The sequence below is a fragment of the Artemia franciscana genome, chromosome 11 (genome assembly GCF_032884065.1).
Source record: "Artemia franciscana chromosome 11, ASM3288406v1, whole genome shotgun sequence".
Classification (NCBI taxonomy): Eukaryota; Metazoa; Arthropoda; class Branchiopoda; order Anostraca; family Artemiidae; genus Artemia; species Artemia franciscana.
In genome coordinates this window covers 26,754,631-26,766,981 of record NC_088873.1, presented here as the reverse complement: position 1 = coordinate 26,766,981, position 12,351 = coordinate 26,754,631, and the positions used below count along the sequence as shown (strand labels likewise).

At 35.0% G+C, this 12,351-nt stretch overlaps 1 protein-coding gene across 3 annotated transcripts in view; it reads right to left on the bottom strand.

The window, feature by feature from the left end:
- LOC136033029 (tRNA-dihydrouridine(20a/20b) synthase [NAD(P)+]-like) overlaps positions 1–4,960 on the bottom strand; it is a 61,194-nt gene extending 56,234 nt beyond the window's left edge. The window contains exon 1 of one of the 3 annotated variants that reach the window (XM_065713586.1): positions 4,850–4,960. In XM_065713586.1, coding sequence (XP_065569658.1) covers positions 4,850–4,920 — 71 coding nt within the window. In that variant the 5' untranslated portion in view covers positions 4,921–4,960. Of the gene's footprint in view, positions 1–4,670; positions 4,751–4,849 lie in introns of those variants that run through there. The other 2 variants (XM_065713585.1, XM_065713587.1) reach the window with 2 other exon arrangements.
- Positions 4,961–12,351: the final 7,391 nt, after the last annotated feature.

The window sequence follows — 12,351 nt, the reverse complement described above, 5'->3', positions numbered from 1 at the left end:
TCTTTTGGAAAACAGTTGAATAAGGACAACAAAACTATCAGGAATGAGCCCAGAGTCTAATTTGTGTCTTTGAAACAGTGTTACATACCTATCCTGGCTATAGAAAAAAAGAGATCTAACTCCACACTCAAAACACATTTGCAGTCCCAAAAAACAGTTGTTATAACCATGCATTTGTTGCATGTTTGTTTGAGAAGTCCATATAGGTTTCTATATTCTGTTAGAACACTGGTTTGATGTTTATACTTGATTGTGGTTGCTTGTCTGGCAATGCACTCCCCCTAGTGGTCCATGGCATAGCCTTAATAATATATTTCACTGCTACATGGAATCTTGAAATGATATCAGTCTTCTTTGTTTATTGGGTTACTGTAGTCTTGGTGAAACTTATTTTTGACTGAGTAAGAAGAACACAACTCTAAAAATGGACACTATATATAGTTATTTTGAAAATTAGATAACAATGAAAGGAAACATGATAATCTTATTAATAAAAACATGCAATATAGGCTAGGCTATTATAAAGTTACCATCAGGGGATAGCATCATTGTCAGAAGTTACCATGATATTTACAAAATGCCATAAACAAAGAATCTATTGGTAGAGTTTTTGGTAAATATTTCACAATTCACATAATTGACTTACCAATAAAGTGCACATACCACTTGATGCCTTTTTTTATGTTCTTTACAAGTAGAACTATTGCTTCCATTGCAAATTAAAATTTAAGCACTTTTTGAGCTCTGAAAAATGATAAATTTTCAATTAAAGCATGAGTTATTGGTCGTTTTCAACAAAATAATAGCTAACTGTGTTTTCTTAGTGCTGTTTTCTCAGTTGTTTTAGCCATAATAATGCTACATTTTCTCAGTGCCAAAATTACTTATACTTAAGTTAGGTCAAAAAGTGCTTAAATTTGAATTTGCAATAGGCTTGAAACTAATATTATATTTCTACAGAGCATAAAAAAGGCATCAAGTGGCATGTTCCTTTTACTAGTAAGTCAATTATATAAACTGTGATATATTTGCCTAGTTTTTTTTTTGCATGTCTCTAGCATGTTACCTAAATCTATCCCAGGCATATCCTTCTGTAACAATATCAGATTTAGCTCCAAGGTAAATACAAAACTTGGCAAAATTCTAGTTCATTGATTTCTTGCTATCTTGGAAAGTTGTTTGGTTAGGGAGTTGAAACTTTCAGGGATGTGTCTACAGACTAAAGTATATCCCAGGAAGTTATTTTGAGGTCCCTAGATATACCCCTTCCCCCCCCCTCCTCTATACAACACAGATTTTTGTGCATTACAGCTTATAATTTGGTCAAATTTGATCCTATATTACTATTAAAAGTGTAAATCCTTAATTACCTTGCAAAAATTCAACTTTTCACTGTTTTTTAAGCTACTATATTTATGATATAGTTCACCAGCATTGAAAAATCATTATTACCTTTAATGGTATAGTTCAAAATGGAATGTAGGCATTTAAAGAAACCCCATGTTTGAAATGTCTTATCTTTAAATGGCTTTACACAGGGGTAATAGAGATAAGACATTGAACTTTAAGGGGTTTCTCACCCAAAATTATGATTAGGTGCTACAATTGGGTATGGCTTATGTTACATGCATGTCAATAATATCTATTTTGTAAATCATAACAGCATAGAGAAAGTCCATTTCTTCAAGAAGGCCCAACTAATGATTCTTAGAAACCTGAAGAGAGGCAAAACAGAAATTTAGTGGGAACAATAAGCACAAGTCCTATATATTTGATTCACACAACCATAACAGATATGCTCTCTTTGGGGGAGTTGGGGGGGTTGTTAATTCTGAAAATTAGAAAAAATGAGGTATTTAAATCTTACAAAGGAGTGACTGCAATTTAATGAAATTTCATATTTAGAAGGACCTTGTAACTCAGATCTTTTAGTTTAAATTCAGATCAGATCTAGTGTCAATGTGGAGAGTTGGGAGGGGACTAGAAATCTTGAAAATGCTTAGAGAGGGGAGATCAGGATGAAAGTTGGTAGGAAGAATAAGCACAAGTTCAAGATACATTACTGACATAGCCAGACCAGATCCACTCTCTTTGGAGGGGGGGGACAATTCGAAAAAATTAGAAAAAAGAGGTATTTGTAACTTACATACGGGTGATCATATCTTAATGAAGTTTGATAATTAGAAGGATCTTGTGCTTCAGAGCTCTTATTTTAAATCCTGACCAGATCCAGTTACATTGAGGGGAGTTGGATGGGGAAACCGGAAATCTTGGAAGACATGAAAATTGAGGTATCTTTATCTTGCAAATGGGTGGTTGGATCTTAATGAAACTTGATATATAGAAAGATCTTATGTCTCAAATGCTTAATACAGATACTTATAAAGAAATTACTCCATATATGAAAGGGGTTTTTCCTCCTCAACGCCCCACTTTTACACTAAAGTTTGACTCTTTCTGTTAACTTTACTTTTTAAAACAGTAAAAGACTTTACCATAAAGAGTGGGGTGTTGAGGAGGAAAAGCCCCTTTCATATACAGAGTAATTTCTGTTCATTTTAAGTTTTAATGTTGCTCCTTACTTTCAGTTAAAACTCTTGTTTTTTTATTTAATTTATACCATAGTTTTATAAATATATACTTAAAATTAGCAAAATAAACCAAAAATAAGCCATTAATAAACATTAGTTACAACACAACTATCCACAAAAGAAGTTTTACAAAGGAAAGTAAAGAACCATATTAAACTTAAGACAAGCATCAACACATTCCTATAATATTTAAAGCTCAATGTTTTGTGAGAAACCAGGAAAGGAAAAGATATAATTAATGAAAAAAAAATCAAATAGTTGAAAAAATGAGAATTTTGTCAGCTAGTAGCAAAATATGAAGACAAAAATAGAGCAAATATTTTGACAAGGACCTCTGAATAGTGGAAGTGTTTTCAAACAAAATGAAGTGGTGAGGGTTATTGTTCAGGTGTTGGGCCAAGGTAGAATCAAAATTCTTGGGCCTTTGGTGTAAGCTATGACTTTGTTGATTGAATATTTATGTTTCAACAACCCCTTCTTCCAATTGTTGGTGTTTTACCAATATAGAAGATTTAGAAATGTTGCACACCCCTTAAAATTTGATAACTAGTATTTTTCACATTTCTAAATCTCTTTCATAGGGTGGTATCCAGGAAATTTCAGGGGGGAAGGGGTATTAAAGATTTTTTTGAGGAATGTTTATAAAAAAAACTATGAAACAGATGAAAGACTTGTTTATATTCATATTTTTATGTTTTTATGAATTGGAGAAAAGTTTTGGATGGGGGGTTCATACCCTCTAGCCCTCCTGGATACTGCTTGTTTTTTGCTAGCCTATTTGAATTTAAAGATTGCATTAATTTTCTCACAACCTCCCACATATTATATTCTCATTAAAACAAATGGTCTTCTCAATATATAAAATCCACATTAATTACTCTTTTGAATACCAGATGAGACATGGAAAAGTAATTACAAGTGACATAACAATTCTCCAGGGAGCCAGAACAGCTTTCCAGGATCTGAAAAGAGCTTTTGATGAAGTTATGAGTTAAATCCCCAAAGAGAGTGGATCTGGTCCAGGTATGTCATTAATCTTGAACCTGTGCTTATTCTTCCCACCAACTTTCATCCTGATCTCCCTACTCTAAGCTTTCCAGGATTTCCTGTCCCCTCCCAACTCTCCCTATTGATACTGGATCTGACCTGAATTTAAAATAAAAGTTCTGAGTTACAAGGTCCTTCCAAATATGAGATTTCATTAAGATGTAATCACTCCTTTGTAAGTTTAAAATATCTTATTTTTTCTAATTTTCAGAATTAACCCTCCCCCCCCACAACTCCCCAAAAGAGAGCATATCTGTTATTGTTGTGTCAATCATGTATTTAGGACTTGTGCTTATTTTTCCTACTAAATCTTCAGGTTTCTAAGAATCATTATTTGGGCCTTCTTGAAGAAATGGACTTTCTCTATGCTGTTATGATTTACAAAATAGATGTTATTGACACACATATAACATAAGCCTTACCCAATTGTAGCAACAAATCATAATTTTGAGTGAGAAGCCCCTTAAAAGTTCAATGTCTTACCTGTTTTACCCCTGTGTAAAGCCATTTAAAGATAAGACATTTCAAACAAGGGGTTTGTTTAAATGCCTACATTCTATTTTGAACTATACCATAAAAGGTAATTATTGTTTTTCAATGCTGGTGAACTAATTATGGAATATAGTAGCTTAAAAAACAGTGAAAAGTTGAATTTTCCTAAGGTAAGCAAGTATTTACACTTTTAATAGTAATATAGGATCAAATTTGACCAAAATATAAGCTGCAATGTACAAAAAGCTATGTTATATAGAGGAGGGGGAAGGGGTATAGTTAGGGATGTCAAAATAACTTCCCAGGATAGACTTTAGCCTGTGGATACATCCCCAAAAGTTTTAATTCCCTGGCCTAACAAGTTTCCAAGATAGCAAAAAGTCAATTGGCTAGGATTTAAACTTTGCTAATTTTGGTGATTTATACTAGGCTACTTTTGAATTTAGGCTATTTCTCATCAACAGCTGGTTTGTAGTACCAAAACAAGCAAATTAAAAAAAAACACTAGCCTATATTAGCAAAGGTTTGGGCAGCATGTACCATAAAATTATATTCATCAAATTACATAGAGCAGGGTGCATTTATGAATACAGAAATTAGTATAGGCTATTTGAAAAGAGCATGACAAAGCACATCAAGTGGTGTGATCTTCTTCTATCAAGTGAATTATAAGGGAAAGCCCCAGTTACTTGGCCGTCAGTTACCAACATACAACTTACTTTGAGTAACGGACCATTGGAGCACATATTTTAGTTACGTGTTCATTTTCTAAGATCTTAATTACCGACATGTCTGTTTTCAACACGCTACGGAATTTTAAAAGGAGAAAGTTATTTTGACAACGTTGACAAACCCTAAAAATGAATTATACCAGCTTTCTGACTAGAATCCATAGACAAGAAGTAGGTAATACATAGAATACATCAATGTAATAATATATCAATATAGAATCTACAATACTTCTAGTGCATGCTAGAATCATGCCACAAGAGGTCAATTTGTACCATCTGGACAGTAGGTTATATATTTGCCATAACAATAACAAAATTTTCGAAAAAACTAAAACTTGGAGAAATATCCAAGTAATTGCCCGTTTAAGAATATGGGAAAACGCTCAAATCTGATTGATTTTTGTCAACATTACAGAAAGGTTTTAGGGCCTGGAATTTTTATAGTTTAATGATGGCACCAATTGGCTTTTCATGTGTCTTCAAGCAAAATGGGCAAGCATATGGCTGTAGTTAAATTAGCTTTTAAGCTCATTTATGTGTGATCCTCTAATAATTCTGGGCTCTAATCACACAGATGTATTTTGCCAAAGGCTACGTTAATACTTAAAATATTCTGGGGTTGTACAAAGACGCTATACTGAGTGTTCTTGCTTAAATCACTAGCATTTTTCTGCATATTACATCCTACTATGGTCACAAAACATGTATAGAAATATACAAAGTAAAATTTAAAAACAGCTAATATATATATATATATTATATATATATATATATATATATATATATATATATATATATATATATATATATATATATATATATATATATATATATATATATATATATATATATATATATATATATATATATATATATATATATATATATATATATTGTTAATGTGTGTGTGGGCATATATCGAAAGAATTTGACCTTCAGGACAAAAATAATCTCTTGTACAAAACACATAAGAAAGATAAGCTGAAACTTAGCATAAAAGTCAAAAAGAAAAATAAATGGAGAACAATTGAATTTATGACTAGTTTTCCTGGCTATTATACAACTCAACTAAACTCGGAGCAAAACTTCCGATATCTTCCATGTTTAGTGAGGATGGGAGTCAGTTTGTGATTTTATACGGGATGGTATGTTGCCGGCGGGAAGGTAGGGCTCGGGAATGATGTAATGTTATCGGGGAAGAGTCAGGGTCTTGGTACCGATACGAAGGCAGAGGAGATTCCTTCTCTTGGCCAACGTGGTGCAACTTACCCGGTAGATAATGATATGGTACCTTCTCTTCACCATTTATGATTCTAAGCGCTCGTTTTTAGACATTTTCAATCCTACAAATATGCTCCAAAGAAAGACCAGAATGCCACACAGAAGAAGGAAACTCCGGTGCTGACCGAATAAAAGAACAATAAATTTGAAGGAGATCCTCAGGGGGGAGCAAGAGAGTTTTATCCAAATTTTTAGAAGGGAAACTGAAGAGGAGGCTTGTTTGAGAATATTTTGAACATGGGTATCCTACTTCAAATCAGCAGTAACTGTCACCCAAAGTAGTTTAATGCATGTGACAGAGATTTTGGGAGGAATGGGGTTTGTGAAACAAGGAGAGGATTTTTAAAATTAACTGTCATAAGTGACGAATTATTAGCGTTAACTTTCATCTTCGATAAAAGAGCCTCCTTTGCAACATCTTCAAGTAATGTCATAATTGAGCTGTTAATATTTCGTCAACAACATCAATCGTATATAGGTCGTCCACATACTTACATCGCTCTGTGTTGTCGGTCATGAGGCTATTAACTATTATAAGGAATAAAATGGAACCCAACAGGGTTCTCTGGGGGACTCCACAAAAGATAGGAGAGGGATTGGAATAAACATTTTATATTTAAGCACTTGAGAACGATTTGTTAAAAAGGAGGCATCAACTTTAACTAGAAAGGGACTCACTTGAAACTCCGTCAGCATTTTCTTTACAAGGATATTGTGGTCAATTAGGTGGAACGCTTTCTGGAGATAAAGTAGTAAAATATTCAGCGAAGTATCAGGGTTTTCAAAATTTTTAAGAATGGTGTCAAGAAGATTAACAAGATAACACAAAGTGTCTCCTTCATGCTTCCAAACTGTTGCAAGCCAATAAGTTCAAAAATCCCTACCTTTAACCAATTAGCTAAGAGACCCTCATACATTTTTTTTAAAACTAGGGTCAATTTTGTTTTGTCGTACTCCAGTAAAATCTTTCAGACCTCCCTTCTTTTGGATTAGAGCAATATAGCCCAGCTTTCAGCACGAGGGGTAACATCCGGAATTACTAATATCATTAAAAATACTAACAATGAGTGTTGATAGTTTATCAGGAAGGCTCTTATTAAATCAATTGGGATATCAATCGGACAAATACTAGCTTATTTCAGTTTTTGTATTTTTTCTATTATTTGCTCCGCTGAAATTTCCAGGATTTTACCTTTTAAAGTTTCAGGGATTAGATGGTTTTCAGAGAGAGGTGGGAGTGTTTGCAAAATGCTAACTAGGTGTTTATTAAGTTCACTGGTTTTCTGTTCTTGGTGGAATTTTCGCCCGTCAAATTCTTGCAGGACGTAGAATTCTTTTCAATTCTAAACTATTGATTCCAAAAGAGAAAATGGTTAAAGAATCTCGTGAAAAGATGGGGCAGCAGTCTCATGATTATGTAGATCCAGTAGAAAGGGATTCTTCTATGGAACCCTTCCAAAAAAAAATTTTCACTTCACAGAACCATTTGCTAATAGCCTGTCATATTTACGTGGAAATCATTTCAAATTGTTTATGTTAACCTCATTATCAGCATACTCTCTATTTCTAATTCTAAGCTAAAAATCTCTTTAATTTTCAAAATCAATGACGGTTTCTCAATGTACCTTCTCTGATTCAAGCTTTTTTCTAACATGTAAAATCAAACATTTACCTAAAACAGGCCAGTTGCAATACAAATCCTTGACTTAAGTCTAAAATTTTTTTTACCAGTTTAACAGCCTATTGTCATATAGATACTGATACCCTTCAAAAATGCATAATGGAAAATATAGTAAAAATATTTAGTGTAAAAGTAAAGGCCAAAAGATTCTTACAAGTGCCATCAGTAACGAGATTTGACATAAATTGATAAATGGCAATTTTTTCAGTAGTACAGTCAATCTAAATTAATGTTAGGGGTTACCTCAAACAAATTGCAAAAGTTTTGATTGTGGTATCATTTGAACCAGAGAAAAAATTTCTACAACATATACTAAATCGGCCTAGGAAAAAAAATCGGAACATTTTTTCGTCTTTTCTTCTAAAATAAGGACTTTAAAAAAGATTAACTTACACTCTTAAAAAGTCGGTGATAGAAAAATCTGGTACGTAGATCACGATTATGGAATCAATTCTGTGTTTTGATCATCCTTCAGCCATTTTCCCCCTCCCCGCACGTGACATTAATCACAATAAAGCGAAATAAATAAATCACAATTAACAATATATTAATGCACAATAAAGTGTGCATTAATATATGTTGGATATTACGCGAAGTAGGATCCATGCAGAGAAAACATACACTTCCTATGCCGAAAAGCTAAGAAAAAGTCGTGTCCAAGTATCTTACATATTCTCCCCCCCCCCTCACGTACACCCAATCAAATAAACGGAACTGTGATTTTGTCAATTGTAAATTCTTGGTTCAACCTACCTAAGACCATAAGTGCACATGTCTTTTTTACCTCTCGTTCCAGGAAATCTATTTGTACTGTGTCAATTTAAATTTCTTGGTCAACCTGCCTGAGATTCTAGACTGACGTGCCTTGCTAAAAGATAACAAACATTTATTGGTCCACTAAGAGAGGCATACTTACTCCCGCCCTTTACCCATGCCATTTAACAAAACACTTGAAAAACAATAGATTCTATGAATATCTTCTTTAGTTCTTCTGCCCTAGGAATGAAGCATGGACCATAGGTAGGCGTGCTTCGCTTATCTCTCATTCCAGGCAATCTAATGGTCCTGCGTCAATTTTAAATTCTTGGTCAACCTGCCTGAGACTCTACCCGGGTGTGGCTTGCTAAAAGATATAAAAAAAGTATTGGTCCAATAAGAGAGGCATACTTACTCCTGCCCTTCACCCGTACCATTTAACCGAAAACTTGGGAAACTGTAGATTCTATAACTATCTTAGCTCTATGACTATCTTCCTTAGTTCTCCTGCCCTAGGAATGGCGCATGGACGGATAATAAATAGACTTATCCATTAACAAATTAATTAACATCACTTTTATGCAATCCTATTAAGGGGTTAAAGCCAGATTTACCTCTCACTAAATCAGACTATATGCCAGGGCTTTTTCTAAAATTACCCGACTATATGACTTGATGCCTACAGCTATTCGATTTTAATTCAATTCTGTTTTGCGCACAGGTCATTCGAAACTTCATTTGCAAACAGTTTCCGACATGCTCCCTTACTTCGCAGCAGCTGATTACAACAACTACATGAAGTCGGTGAGGTTGTACCTGCAGCAGATGAACAAACTTGCAAATTATGAGAAGATCGGAGAGATTTTGGGCCGGTTTATGTACAGATTTGGTCATAGAACAAGAATTGATGAGAAGTCTGAAAACGGCAACTGGATTGACTAGAGGTAGAGGAATGACGGATCTACAAAGACTTCAGAGGGTAAAGGAACGTAAAGCATGTTCTCACATTAATCTTCTGATACAAAAACTGACGGATATTTCGTGTCACACAAGCGACCGGCACAGAGTCTGGTCTTTCAAGAAAGCAGAGGGACTGCAACGACACACAAATAGTTATTGACTTTGTCAAGCAGTCGTCTCCTTTCTAAGGTGATCTGCTATCGCTTCGAAGCCTTGCTACTGGCTTGACTGCAGCAGAAAACATGAACGCCGACAAAGCAGTGGAAGTTGGGAAGAAAATTCTTGACGGAATGGTAGGGAAATCGCGGAAGGAGCTTTCGTTCAAACGGAAGGATCATGCAGTCCTTCTGACGGTGAATAAAAAATTTGGAGGAGAAATCCACCGTTTAGACCCCCCATTGCTGTTTCAGCTTCTTCTAACTGTATCCAAAAGACTGAATATGGACGAGGAATCTTAATTTAAATATGAACTTTACTCCTATCCTGCGTCGCTTTATGACAATTCTGGCACGTTCCAGAAGCTGAATAAACCATAGCTGGCAAAAGCTATCAAGAATTTTCAGATATTAATACTAATAGGGAAAAGCTTAGTCTGACTTGCACCTACGTCTTAGACAGGGGCGCTTGGCTTCACAGGATTCCCTGGGCGAAGAAAGAAACAAATTTGGAAATCTTAGACCAATACTGGAACTACGTTTTGGCCAAATATCCAGACGTCATTATTGTCTTTGATGGCTACGACATCGTGCTTCGACAAAAGATATGACTCATCTTAAGCGAAACCATGTCACTGGACGGGAAGTACTGTTTAGCCCAGAAATGAGACTGACCACCAAAAAAGAGAAATTTCTTTCGTGCAAAAAGAATAAAGCCCGTTCAATGTACTTACTGATGTTTTACGAGGCAAAGGTCTGAGAACCATCCGAGCTAAAGCTGATGCTAACTTGCTAATTGTACGTACAGCGGTTAAAAATTTTGGATACTGTAGTTATCGGTGACAACTTGTTGTCACCAATGTTGACAACAACTTGTTGTCAACTTGTCGGTGTTGTTACTTTATCATTGTAGTCCTGAGCACCACAAGGTCTACCTGCACGGTGAGCCTAAGGCAACCACTTCGAACGAAACTTGGAAACATCAAAGCCATTGTTAAGAAGATTGGGACTAAAACCTGCGAACTGCTCCCGTTTCCACATGCGGTTCTTGGCTGCGACACAACCTCCCTTCTACATGAACTTGGTAAAGGGATTGCGCTTAAATGGCTGAAAGACAACGAACAGTTTAGGGAAAATGCAGCAACGTTTTCTCAAATTGATGTTTCGAAAGAAGGGATTAAAGCAGCGGGAGAGGCTGCACTTTCTAAATTGTACGGGGGAAAATATTTTCTATACGTGACAATTAGGTTATTTTTAAAAAGTCTTTGACCGAGAAACGGTCAATTTCACCTCATCCGATTTTGGCCTGTTTTTTAAATGTGTTTAAGACTGTTTTTCCGGTTCAAATGGTACCAAAATCATAACTTTTGCAATTTATTTGAGATTAAACCTTAGACTGACTGTACTACAGAACGATTATGAATTCTTGTATGCTATAATTCTTTTATACGAATCTTCTTTGTTAGGTCTTAAGAAATGTGAACATTTCCTGTAGGGGGGGGCCTCAGACCCAGTTTTTCTTGATCTTTTATTTTTCTCTTCGTGATCTCTTTCTTCTATCCCCTACCTCCTTTCCAAGACCATCGTTGTGATTTTGAGTTTTCATGGTGCAGTAAGGGCGCCCTTTCTTCCGCTAGTTCCTCACTTGACCAATCTATAACTAAGTATCTCTTCATTCTAGTTGATTTCATTTCATTCAATATTTTTCTCCTGATCTTTTCCAGATTCACCTCATCTATTCAAATATCCACATATTCAAAATTGGTTGCATTAGACTCATAAGAATTTGTAAAATCATGATAATACACTTTACAGATGATGCAATCGCAGTAAAAAGACGTTTCTATTATATAAAAATGTTTCTATTTCAATATTTTCATCCATCATAGGATAGTTTGAATCTAGTAAGACGATTGCTTCTGGTAGCAGACATAAAAATAAAATACACGTTAAGTTTAAAGATGTTTATTGCTAAAGTTCGCTTTTACACATCCATAAAACGAGGGTCCTAGGATATATCATGCTTTTTACTGTATCAGATGCACATATAACAATCAGGTATGTCCCTAGGCATCCACTGTGCGAAGAACTTAACCTCATCTTCAGGACAGTGATAAGCCCCTTTAAATTTGGGGCATTTATACTCTTCTAAATTGAAAAGTGGAATTCTGGGTTCACAGTTCTGGATGAAAAGTTTATCTGTAGGCACAATACCCTTTAGGTAAAGTGCCTCGACTCCAGAAAAATTGTATATTTCTCTGACTTCTTCTTGAACTGTACTCAGTTCTTTACCTTTTTTATTATAAGGTGTAATCACTCGGTTATAATATCCCAGTTGGTTCAAATGACGTAATGTAGTACTCCACAAGCTTTTATCGTAGTCAAACATATTATAGTTCACTTTCCAGTGATGACAGTCAATTTATTCACGTTCTTACAAAAGTGCACATCCAAACATAACTCCACAAGATGATGATTTCAAACCAATAATTTCAGTGTCATCTATTCCAGTCATGAGTTTATCCTTCCCATTGTACGAATAATACTGATTGAAAAACTGTAATAAACTAGGTACTGCCGATAATCAGCCACAGAGTACAACGGAGAGAGCCGCATGGAAAACACCCATGTTTGTCTGTGTGTTTATGTATATCTGT